The 13,503-nt window shown below is 43.0% G+C and overlaps 1 protein-coding gene across 1 annotated transcript; it reads right to left on the bottom strand.

The window, feature by feature from the left end:
- Nucleotides 1–1,572: 1,572 nt before the first annotated feature.
- On the bottom strand, nt 1,573–4,161 carry LOC125521460. The gene is made up of 3 exons (XM_048686509.1): nt 3,856–4,161; nt 2,173–2,375; nt 1,573–2,076 (listed from the first exon to the last, which is right to left on the bottom strand). The coding sequence occupies exons 1-3, from the start codon at nt 3,961–3,963 to the stop codon at nt 1,812–1,814; spliced, it is 576 nt and encodes a 191-aa protein (XP_048542466.1). The 5' UTR covers nt 3,964–4,161; the 3' UTR covers nt 1,573–1,811.
- Nucleotides 4,162–13,503: the final 9,342 nt, after the last annotated feature.

The raw sequence follows: 13,503 nt of genomic DNA, 5'->3' as shown, positions 1-13,503 counted from the left end.
TAAAACTAAACGATCATTATGCTCAGCTAACGGGTGGGTCTTGTCCATCACATCATTCTCTAATGATGTGATCTTGTTCATCAAATGGCAACACATGTCTATGGTTAGGAAACTTAACCATCTTTGTTTAACGAGCTAGTCAAGTAGAGGCATACTAGGGACACTCTGTTTGTCTATGTATTCACACATGTACTAAGTTTTCTGTTAATACAATTCTAGCATGAATAATAAACATTTTATCATGATATAAGGAAATATAAATTACAACTTTATTATTGCCTTTAGGGCATATTTCCTTCAGCTCGGTCTGGTGGTGGGACATCGAATAGCTCGGTGCGGTGTGTGGCAACAACGGGAGATGGTGAATCCGGCGACGGGACGACGCGACGGTCCGATTTGGGCGATGTGGCGGTTGTCGATTTGGATGGATTCGACCGCGGCGCCAACAAGAAGGGGGAGGCGGCTGGAGGGTGAGGAAATTTCACTCGGCAGTTGTCATGCACGCGGTTGCGGGGAGGCTGTGTTTTATGTTTATGGCCGCGCGGCGATGTAAATTTACATCACTTGGAGGGGTTTTTTGGGCTGCAAAACTGGGACCACATAACTTCACATTTAGGGCATTTGTTGGAGAAACAAATTTGAACCCAAATGCCCTAAATCAGTTTTTTGGGCAGCTGATGTAAATACATCATCTGTTGGAGATGCTTGAAGTTGGACAATTTGAAACGAAAATGTACACGTATTCCTTTACAAGAGCATCCCACCACTCATTCTTCTTAGTATCTTAATATAAAAAAGGGCCAAGCTTTGGTCACCAGGGTGCAAAGTTAGGGACAATTATATTTTCTTTATTTTCTTTTGCGGCGGAGGGACACTTCTAGTTGTAAGGGGGTCTTTGTAACACAAACTTTATTCTCTTCTTAATTAATGAATGAGACAAAGCTAATGTCTGTGTTATTAAAAAACTGCAAAATCTGTCGTCCTTACAATTCAATTTAACTGTCATGCGTAAGTAGGCTTTGTAAATTTCAACAAATCCATGGTTATCTATTATTACTCCATCATGTGGGATATACTATCCTGCCCTAGCAAAGCTAACAAGACAGGTTACTAGTTGCCCTTCTTCGCCGACATTGTGGCCCGAGCTCCCATTCATCATTTCATGGATCAAAACCATGACCAGGACGCCCGTTGTTGGGGTCGACTTCTTACTTTGTCAGAACCAACCCCGTGGGGTCGTAGGAGGATGGTTGTACTTTCAGCTCATGAGGTATCAAACTATATGTTTGGCATTTATGTGTCTAGTAAAGACAGAATGTTTTCTCAGTAGAAGACGATGTTTTCGCTAATAGTGGGACGCCCATGATGACTTTGTCAATCTTAATACCCTTCAGATCAGTCTCTCGGACGTGTCAATCTTAATACCCTTCGGATCAGTCTCTCGGACATGCTCACACGGGTTGGGCGAGCGTGCATGTGTTCATAGTAGCGGGTGTCTGTATCACGTTTCTCAAAAAATAAAAATAAATCTTAGCCTGTTGGCAGTGGACCATCCGGTTCACCCCTCTCATATGATCATGCTCACGCTCACAACTTGGATCTAGGAGCATCACAATGCCGCTGTCTTAGACATCAAATATTCTGTAGATCAGGCAAGACGAGAACTAGGCCTGAACAAACACATCTGATCTGATCATAGAGAGCCATACCACACGCTACATTTTCCAGAAACTACTACGTTCTGCTCCAGAATATCTAACTAAATCCAGCACACAAGCAAGTTCCATCAAAGCAGAGTCCCTTCTCCCTCGTCATGCGTAGCCAGCCATGCCGACATTGGCGGTGGCCTTGTTGGTCTTTTTGGCGGCCTGGCGCGTCGATTTCGTGTAGTACATGTAGAAGTACACGTTCAGGGTCATGGTGAGCACCACAAAGACCGCCCCCGAGATGAACACCCCTTTCCGGAGCGAGTCGCAGGTCCAGCTCCCTGCGTATATCATGTGCCTGTACTTGGTGTGGTACGCGTTCTTTGTCGCCCCGGCGATCAGGCAGGACTCGGCGATTATGAATGTGATCCTGATGATTTGCACGTAAATGCTCGTTACATATTAAAGGGTAACATAACTTGGGCAGTGAAAGAAAAGAATTGTTTGCTGTGGGCATAGGAATTACCATGAAGAAACAAAGTAGATAATGGACCAGGCTCTGCTTCCACCAGGTGCGAGCGGTTGGCCAAAGCACATGCACTTTGTAACTCCCATAAGGAGTGATTGGCCCGAGAGGAGAAACAGGAAGGCGCCGACACCATAGCCGGTAGAAATATCGGAGTCATAAGTGCAATATGTGGAGTTGTTGATGTCTGTGACTATCGAACCCTGTTGTGACAAGAAAGTAAGTGATAAGTTATTCATGACCAGCAGAAGTATAGAACAGGCAGAATCTAATCAAGGGCGAAATAGACCAGGATGCTGCAACCAAACATCCAGGTCATTTACCTCGCATAAAGCTTGCTAAAAATAATTGAAACTTTTGCTGTAACTGACATAGTTAGCTGCCAATGGTTATCGGTTGTCGATAAGAAGAATTGACATGTAAATAAAAACAGAAACACTTCGACTATTTGGTATCACCAAATGAAAAAAAAAAACTGTTCAAAGTTAACTACTACTGATAAGATTATCAGCTGATTATATGTACAGAAAGTATCTGTCATGCCACTGCGGTAGCGGAAGATCAATCTGCCATTCAAGTCCAGCCCGTTTCCTCTCCACCATGATCCACGGATTAGCTCCTCCATGGGCCAAATAAGAAATCTTCTTAAGGTAGATGCCCTTGAATATGGTGGACTAGACCTCACAAAGCCTCGGCTAATATATACACTTCATTTCAATACAGAAGAATCTATGTTTCAACCAATGATTGTAGCTGAGATGAGCAGATTGACTACTACCTTCTAGATTAACATTAAGGATGAGATGGGTAGAGTTCTTCCTACGTGGACAGTGAGCTGTTTGATTTGCAGGTTTGCATCCCACATGATTTTTTCCAACTGATTCATTTGCACTACAGTCATAAGAATTTTCCAATTACCTCGACCCTTTTGGGCAGGTTCCTTTTTTTTAGAACAAAGATCATTTAAAATGATCAAACACCCGGATTACATTCAGCTTGTGAAAGATCTCTGAATTCACTAGGTTCCTTTATTTTTCCGAGGCCGCAATCGAACAACTTTTGGTGCAAATTCAATCATGCAGAATTCAAGTGGGCATGATATTGCACCTAAATGTTCCCTATTATCGCGTTACTGGAAATCAAAGACGCCAAATATATACAAACCAAACTTGTTTAGAGATGGGACGATTTGGGTTCAAATCTTTACAGCCTGAACGAAATACAAGTACGTACAAAAAGTTCCCAAAGCAATCCAATCCACATCACCCAAACAGTAAGTATAGCTTAGAATTTCCTGCGTTTCTCACCGGAGCAGTGAACGGTTGAACCTGAACGCTCGTAGCCGAGCAAATACTAGTAACTCATGCTGGATGAGAAACTTGATTTTTTTTCAAAAGAAATAAACAGCAGTTTTTAATGACTATATCGACAAATCTGGGCTGGGCTCGCCCGCTTCCGATACACCCCATCTATCGCCAAACCCAGATAGATATGTGCTCAAACAAAATCTAATCGAACTTTTCTCCACCAACCAACCGACGGCAGGAATGCCCTACGCAAGAACCCTCGGTGGTTCAGACAGAATCGCAGATGATCTACGCCCGGGCTCTCGGGATCCCTCCGATCCAGAGACGCGCGGCGGCCGGGGGCACTTGCAGGAAGAGAGAAGGACGCGTACAGTACCGTGCTGCGGCGGCGCTCGGCGGCGATGGCGAAGCCGAAGGCGGTGAGGCAGAGGGCGATCACCAGAATGTGCACCAGCAGAGAGCTCCAGCTCCTCGTCTCCCCCATCTCCCGTTCGCTCTAGCGTCTCCCCGCTCTGGAGCCCGGATGCTGTGAGAGTGAGAGTGGGAACGAGGGGGCCGCCGCCGCCTGGGGATGGGGAAAGAAGGCGAAGTGTGAGTGAGTGAGTGTGAGTGTGAAGAGGAGCGGGGAGTGGAGGACTGATGAAAGGGGCGGTCTGGCGGGCCCACGTCCGCAAAGGAGAGAAGGAAACTGCGAGGAATCCGCCGAGTGGAGTGGGAATCGAACAAATAAAGAGACAGGGGTCTGGTCTTGGGGAGGGAGGGAGCCCACACCTCGTCTTTTCGTGCCACCGGTTTGGGGTTTGGGACGCTCACTCGAAATGACGATACTACCCTTCACCAATCATGGAGCTGCTTGATCGGTCGGGAGTGAATTTGTAGCACGCACAAGGGCGATGACGTGTAAATTATGGGCTGTTGGTCTGAATCAAGATTTTTTTTTTGAGGATCGGTCTGAATCAAGATTTGAAAAATCGTTTTCACATATAGCCTTTTGGTCTTGTATATCTGGGTATAATGCAACTGTAAATCGAGTCGGTATACCTGTCCTTATGGGGCCATGTAAGGTAGTCTAACATGAGTTTACTAAATCTAACATAGACAAGTAGCAGAGGTGAGCAGTGGCGGAGCCAGAAAAAATCGATCGAGGGGGCCAAGTGATGGTGAATCAGATTGGGGAGGGCCAAACCATTGAAAGAGAGGCATTTAGCAGCAACTAATGACTAAATTTACGCTGTTCACAACCAAATTATCAACAAATCTTGGATGTTAGGGGGGCCAGGGCCCCTGCTGGCACCCCTGTCTCCGCCACTGGAGGTGAGCAAAACGATTCATTCCGATCATTCCTTATGCTCTTCTTGTTCCTTGTTGTATCTTCTTCTAGTCCCCTCTCGTCTTACAAGAACAACCATCCTCAAGCAAGATTTCTTCCGGTTGTTGTTATTCCCATCGACTGAAGTGCGTCATGATAGCAACAATAGTAGTAGAGTTGTATCCGAAAATTTTGCTAACAAGGTTTGTTGTTCTTGTATTTCTTGTCCATAGCTGTTTGTATTTGAAGAGATCTTTAAAGTGATATACTTGTTAAATCTCATCGTTGATGTTTTTGTTGTGGCTATATATCATTTTACTGGCTTGTTCAGTTTGTAATACCTATTCATTGGACATATTAATTCTCTATGCGATGAAATATTACTTTGTTGAGACTTATGGATGCACTGTTTGACTGGTGCACTGTATTTTCCTAATGTTTATTTCTATGTACTCAAGTGTGCCAAATCACTAGACATAAATCAGAATATCTAGTTGTATGTTATGAGATGTTATCTTAGATGACGTGCATCACTAATATATAGCTCTCCATGGTAGAACATTTCGAAAAATAAACACAGCCAATTAAGCAACACAACATGGTTTCGTAGCGTGCATCATAAAGAACCCAACATATGAAGTCATGAAGCCAATTAAGCAACACAAAATGGTTTCTGTTCATCGTACCGTTGGGCCCCTTACCTATTGTCATGTATTGGTCAATTAAATTAACAGGGTAATTACTCAAACATGGGGACGACAATCATCATGTTGAAAATCATGACAGGCTTGGATTGCAGATTCAAGTAATACAAGTAGTGATCCACAAGAGTTGGTATTACATATTTCTAGCGGCAGACATTTAAATATAGAGAATTAATATGAAAACTCCTACCTACTCCTTTTTGCACGGGCGGCTTGGGTAGGTGAATTCCTCGGTCACTTCTGTTAGCCACACGAGAGGGTCTTTGGTGGCCATGCCCATAGCGGACATTATCTCCGGTAGCTCCTCCGTGTTGGCTTTGTTGAATGTGTGCTCCTCTGCTTCCTCCTCGGCTCTCCATGCCTCTGTCGCTAGGATCATCTCTTTGTCTGACTAGACAACATAGGTTGCGATCTTCTCAGTGGCATCCTGCTCCTTGTCTTCCCGCGCGAGGGCGGAATGGCTATCGTCGAAGTTGCCTTCTTTGAAGGCGTACTTCTTTGCTTCGGCTTTGACTGCTTCCGCCTCTAGGATTGTTTTTTCTCCAATGAGACACCGTGAGATAGAATATTTTTGGTGTTGTCCTCCTCCGTTTTAGAGAAAAGGCACGAAGCTCGATTTCAAATTAATGAAGCCATCAACCGGCTAGGATACATAGGAGCTGATTACGATTACAAGGCCAAAGCTTGACAAAAAACTGAAAGATACAGGTAGGTCGTGCTTGAGACCAGGAGCTACATGTAGCACACAGACAAATGCCAATGCCCACACTATGGAAACAGAGTCAAGCCACCGGAACGCCCAATGCAGCAAGAACAGCAGAGCAGAGGCCAACCGGACACACCAAAGGACGCAGATGGGAGAGGCTGAACCGCATGAAGAAACATTCGACTCCGTCGTCGACCTAAGGGAGCCAATGTTGGAGAGAGATCACAGTCACCTCTTCGTCCATGCCGTGCCACTACACGAGGACGTCTTACACCGGCCAACGACCCACGAGGGCACCAGACAGAATCCGTTAAAGGATTGCGGGCCAGCCAACTCGCCTCCCACGCCACCGACGGCCAAGAGAGCAACGCACCATCGCTGCCACCACCCACCAAACACCACAGCCGCCACCTTCGCCCAACCCTAGAATGACGCCTCCAAGGAGGACCATGCCACTGAAATGCCGTCGTCGTTCGGCCCAAAAGGCCAAGGTTTTCACCTGGGAGCACGGGGAAGGAAGAGGGGTGGCAGGATCCAGATGCTCAACGCGCCCATAAGAGGGGACCAGCGCAGGGGCGCCGACGCGAAGTAGACCAGGGGTTTCCCCCGATTCGGAGCTCCCGCCAGCCCACACCCAATAGCCAGATCCGGTCGAATGGGCTGCAACAAGGGAAGGGGGCCAGGATCCAGATCCGGCCGAGCCACCGGATCCTCTCGCAGCCACGAAGGGCCTTTGCCGCCCACATGGTCGGAAGGGACAACCAGCTCTCGCGGCGCCATCCACCGGCAAGATCCGCGTCGCCATCTTCACCCCGGGCCGCCCCCGACTTTCGGAGCTCCCTACGATGAGACAGGGCTGCCAAGCCTCACCGCCACCTTCATCGGAGGCCGCATGCTACTTCTGAACTGCGTTGGGATTTCCCGAAAGAGGAGAGGATGATGCAGTACAATAGAGATAAGTATTTCCATCAGTTAAGAACCAAGATTATCGATCCAATAAGAGAACCAAACAACACTTCGTTAGCAGCACCTGCACACAAACAACAAATCATTGCAACTCAATGCGAAAAAGGGGTTGTCAATCCATCGACGGTTACGAGCAAGATTAAACTGTATGGTCTATGGTGATAGATAGACAGATCAAACAAAAATATAAAATGAAATAAACAAAGGAAAAAACACGGCAATGTATTTTTGGTTTTAATATATGATAAAAGTAGACCCGGGGCCATAATTTTCACTAGAGGCTTCTCTCTTGAAAATATCATATGGTGAGTAAACAATTTACTGTTGGGCAATTGATAGAAAAGCAAATAATTATGACGATATCCAAGGCAATGATCATATATAGGCATCACGTCCGAGAAAAGTAGACCAAAATGATTCTGCATCTACTACTATTACTCCACACATCGATCGCTATCCAGCATGCATCTAGAGTACTAAGTTCATAAAGAACAGAGTAACGCCTTAAGCAAGATGACATGATGTAGACAAAGTAAACTCACATATGAATAAACCCCATATTTTTATCCTTAATAGCAATGATACAATACGTGTCATGTCCCCTTCTGCCACTGGGATTGAGCACGACAAGATCAAACCCATTACAAAGCACCTCTCCCATTGAAGATAAATCAATCTAGTTGGCCAAACCAAATCAATAGATCGAAGAGAAATATGAAGCTATAGTAATCATGCATAAAAGAGTTTGGAGAAAACTCAAATAATATTCATGGATAGATCTGATCATAAACTCACAATTCATCGGATTGCAACAAACACATCGCAAAAAGTTATTAAATCAAATAGATCTCCAAGAACATCAAGGAGAACATTGCATTGAGGATCAAAGAGAGAGAAGAAGCCATCTAGCTATTAACTATGGACCCGTAGGTCTGCGGTAAACTACTCATGCATCATTGGGAGGACAGTAAGGTTGATGTAGAGCCCCTCCGTGATAGATTCCCCCTCCCGCAGAGTACCGAAGACGGCCTCCAGATGGGATCTCGTGGTTCTGGAACTTGCGGCGGCAGAAAAAGTATTTCGGGTGTCTCTCTAATGTCAGGTGAATACTGGAGTATTTATAGAGGTGGAATTAGGGTTGGAGGTTCCACGAGGGGCCCACAAGACTAGGGGCGCCCCCCTGGAGTGCCCCCTAGGGCTTGTCGCTTCCTCATGGCTCTTTCGGTCTTCCCCCGAACCTTATGGGGTCTCTTCTGGTCCAAAAAAAATTAATCCAAAGTTCTCCATTTGGACTCTTTTTGATATTCATTTCCCGAAAAGCCAAAAGCATGCAAAAAATAGCAACTGACACCAACACTAAGTTAATAGGTTAGTCCCCAAAAATGATATATAATGACATATAAAACATCCAAGATTGATACTATAATAGCATGGAACAATCAAAAATTATAGATACGTTGGAGACATATCAAGCATCCCCAAGCTTAATTCCTGCTCATCCTCGAGTAGGGTAAATGATAAAAATAGATTTTTTGATGTGGAATGCTACCTATCACATTCATCATATAATCTTTTCTTTTGTAGCATGGATATTTGGACTTGAGTGATTCACAGCAATAGTCTATAGTTTGACATGAAAATATAAATACTCAAGTATACCAACAAGCAACCATGTCCTTCAAAATATCAACGCTAAAGAAAGTTATCTCTAGCCAATTATGCTCAGTCATTGATCCATTCATGAAACACACTCAACATTAGCTACATCCAATGCACAAGTATGACAACAATGCTCTCTAGTTGGTGCTTTGTAAGAGAAGATGGAAAATAAAAAAAACAAAAATTGCATAAAAGTAAATAGACAGGTCCTTCGCAGAGGGAAGCAGAGATTTACAAAGGTGCTAGAGCTCAAAGTTAAAATAGAGATAAAATTGTTTTTGAGATAGGCATGCTTTTCCTATCAACGAAAACGACTGAGAATTCCCAATATCTTCCATGCTAGACACATTATAGGCGGATCCCAAACAGAAAATAAAGTTTATTTTCTTCCCACCATTCTTTCACAATCCATGGCTAGCTGTATCCACGGGTGCCTTCCATACCAACACTTTCCAATGAATTTATTATTATTATTTTTTCATTTCAGGACCGGGCATCCCTATTACCTTGCCACTTTCTCGTGTAATGACAAGTGAATAAACACTCGTCGTGAGAATAACACACCTACCATGGAAAATATTGGCCACCTTGCCGCTTCATGAGCAGTACGGGCACACAAAACAGATTTTTTTGAATTATTAGAGTTGGCACATGCAAATTTACTTAGAACGACATGTAAATACCGCACATCACTGGTATAACGAGCTGCTATACAAACGGTTTTTAACCCTTTTCGTGACAGCATTTTAAACTATAGCCCTGCTTGTGTGGGCGGTAGGGGGTCCTTCTCACACAACCCAGAAACCGTCGGGGATAGGCCCTCCGGTCACACACACTAGGCAAAATGAGCTCGTGTGCGATCGGGCTAGCCATCACATACAATTATACATGCCCAATCGTTTTCGTTCGTAAGTACATCCCACATAGTGAATCCCATAGAAATGTTTCCCTTCGTATGTACATCCCACACAGTTAATCCAAGGAATACGTTTCCGTTCTTATGTACATCCCACACATTCAATCCAAGAAGAACATTTCCGTTTGTATGTACATCCCACACGATGAACCCCAAACAAACATTTCCATTCACACATACATCACACACAATTTCCCCATCAAATCACTTGTGATAGCATTGCCATTGCAGACAATATTAACAATTTATCATTTGTGTTATTGAATGCATCATGCACGGTGCATAGAAGAAACCATGTGGCATAGGCTGTCCATCACACACACTTTTTATGTGGAAAACATTTGCGCAAGGTGGCCTAACGCAAACAATTTTCAAGAGAAAGTCGTGTGTGATTGTTCATTGATCCAACATGTCTTCTTCCTAGAAACTATGTGGGTTGTCTGAGGTCATCGCCCACGGTGTTGTCTCAATAACCATTTGCAATAGAAAAACCCAATACACAGGCTAATTGGCCTAGTATTGATAATCCATTTATTAATCAAAGTGAAATTTCATATTAAGCACACAATATATTTCATTTTTGTATTACGGAACCAGGATTTCATAATTGAAATACATCAGAGTAGAACATCATATAGCTTCAGCACTCAATTACACCATATAGGCATATAGCTAGCTACCCCATTACACAACTACACCAGCACCAAGTTTCACATTCAACATCTATAACCTTTGAAAATTAGCATCATAGATGGTAGATAGACAGATGAACCTCATCTGGAAAACTGCTGAAGCGGAAGGGGAATATTGAGCCTTCATCGATGTTAAAGGTCCTTGCAACTTTAGGCCAGTGCATGTGGATGATTGACCGTCCATCCTTCGTCCTCTTGAGGAAGACTTCAATATTGCACCGTGAGTGTTGTATGAATACCTTCCTCGCCTCCTAACCATACAGGTGGTTTGAGAGAAAATTGATACATCCACTTTGCATCATGATTACCTACTATTATTTATAATGTTTTTATGCATAATAATGCTTTTTGGAGTAATTCTAATACCTTTTCTCTCATAATATGCAAGGTTCACACAAAGAGGGAGAATACCGACAGCCGGAATTCTGGACCTGAAAAAGCTACATCAGGCCACCTATTCTTCACAACTCCAAATGAGCTGAAACTTCACGGAGATTTTTTATTGAATATATAAGAATTTTTGGAGCAAATAACCACCAGGTGGGCACAACCCACCTGGGCGTGCCCTGGTGGGTTGTGCCCTCCTCACCCCACCTTCGGTGCCCCTCTTCTGGTATATAAGTCATTTTTACCTAGAAAAAAAATAAAGGGAGGACTTTCGGGATGAAGCGTCGCCATCTCGAGGCGAAACTTGGACAGGAGCACTTTTGCCCTCCGGTGGAGCGATTCCGCCGGGGAAACTTCCCCCCGGAGGGGGAAATCATCGTTATCATCATCACCAACAACTGTCCCATCTTGGGGAGGGCAATCTCCATCAACATCTTCAACAACACCATCTCCTCTCAAACCCTAGTTCATCTCTTGTGTTCAATCTTTGTACCAGAACCTTAGATTGGTGCTTGTGGGTGACTAGTAGTGTTGATTACATCTTGTAGTTGATTACTATATGGTTTATTTGGTGTAATATTATATGTTCAGATCCATTATGCTATTTAATACCCCTCTGATCTTGAGCATGATTATCATTTGTGAGCAGTTACTTTTGTTCTTGAGGTCACGTGAGAAATCTTGTTGCAAGTAATCATGTGAACTTGATATGTGTTCGATATTTTGATGGTATGTATGTTGTGATTCCCTTAGTGGTGTCATGTGAACATCGACTACATGGCACTTCACCTTATTAGGGCCTAGGGAATGCATTATGGAGTAGTTATTATATGATGGGTTTCGGGAGTGACAGAAGCTTAAACCCTAGTTTATGCGCTACTTCATAAGGGACTGATTTGGATCCAAAAGTTTAATGCTATGGTTAGATTTTATCTTAATACTTTTCTGGTAGTTGCGGATGCTTGCGAGGGGGTTAATCATAAGTAGGAGGTTTGTTCAAGTAAGAATAGCACCTAAGCACAGCGCCACCCACATATCAAATTATCAAAGTAGCGAACATGAATCAAACCAACATGATGAAAGTGATTAGATGAAATTCCTGTGTACCCTCAAGAACGCTTTGCTTACCATAAGAGACCGTTTTGGTCTGTCGTTTGCCTCAAAAGGATTGGGCTACCTTGCTGCACTTTTGTTACCATTGCCGTTACTTGCTCGTTACAAATTATCTTGCTATCAAACTACTCGTTACTTATAATTTAGTTGCTTGCAGAGAATACCTTGCTGAAAATTACTTGTTATTTTGTTCGGCTCCTCATTAGGTTCGACACTCTTACTTATCGAAAGGACTATGATTGATCCCCTATACTTGTGGGTCATCAAGGTTCTTTTCTGACACCGTTGCCAGGGAGTGAAGCGCTCTTGATAAGTGGAAATCGGTAAGGAAAAATTATTACTACGTGCTGAAATTTATTGTCACTTGTTACTATGGAGAACAATCCTTTGAGGGGTTTGTTCGGGGTATCTTCACCTCGACCGGAACCACAATTAGTTGCCTCTCAACCTTCTGCACCTACTGAAAAATATTGGTTATGAAATTCCTTCGGGTATGATAGAACAACTGTTAGCTAATCCTTATGCAGGAGACGGAACTGAACATCCTCATATGCACTTGATATATGTGGATGAAATTTGTGGATTATTTAAGCTTGCAAGTTTACCCGGAGATGAAGCTAAGAAGAAGGTTTTCCCTTTATATTTGAAGGGAAAAGCATTGGCATGGTATAGGCTATGCGATGATATTGGATCTTGGAATTGGAATCGATTGAAATTGGAATTTTACCAAAAAATTTATCCTATGCATCTAGTTCATCATGATTGGAATTACATATATAATTTGTGGCCTCGTGAGGGAGAAAGTATCGCTCTAGCTTGGGGGACGCTTAAATCAATGTTATATTCATGCCCCAATCATGAGCTCTCAAGAGAAATTATCATTCATAATTTTTATGCTCGACTTTCTCGTGATGATCAATCCATGCTCGATACTTCTTGTACCAGTTCTTTTATGAAGAGGACTATTGAATTCAGGTGGGATCTTTTAGAAAGAATTAAATGTAACTCTGAAGATTGGGAACTCAGCGAAGGTAAAAAGTTAGTATTAAGCTTAAGTTTGATTGTGTTAAATCTTTTATGAATACTAATGCTTTTCAAAAGTTTAGCACTAAATATGGACTTGACTCTGAGATAGTAGCCTCCTTTTGTGAATAATTTGCTACTTATGTTGGTTTCCCTAAAGAGAAGTGGTTTATATATCACCCACCTATTAAAGAAGAAATTAAAGAACTGGTTATGGTTAAAGATGAAACTATCATTTATAATGTTGGCCCAGTTGTTCCTACTGCTTATATCGAAAAACCACCTTTTCCTGTTAGGATAAAGGAACATGTTCTCAATCGTAGTCAATAAAAGCTATATTAGAGCACCTAAACCTGCTGAACAAATCAAAGTAGAACCTAGTGTGTCGCTATGGTTAAAGATCTCCTGGTAGAAAATATAGATGGGCATGTTATTTACTTTTGTGATGAAGCTGCTAGAATTGCCAAACCCGATGAAAAAGATAAACATAGACTTGTTGTTGGCATGCTTGTTATCTCAGTCAAAATAGGATATCACTGTTATCATGGT

This window comes from Triticum urartu, chromosome 7 (genome assembly GCF_003073215.2).
Source record: "Triticum urartu cultivar G1812 chromosome 7, Tu2.1, whole genome shotgun sequence".
Taxonomy (NCBI): Eukaryota; Viridiplantae; Streptophyta; class Magnoliopsida; order Poales; family Poaceae; genus Triticum; species Triticum urartu.
Note: the sequence above shows the minus strand (reverse complement) of the source record. Positions and strands in the feature narration are given on the sequence as shown.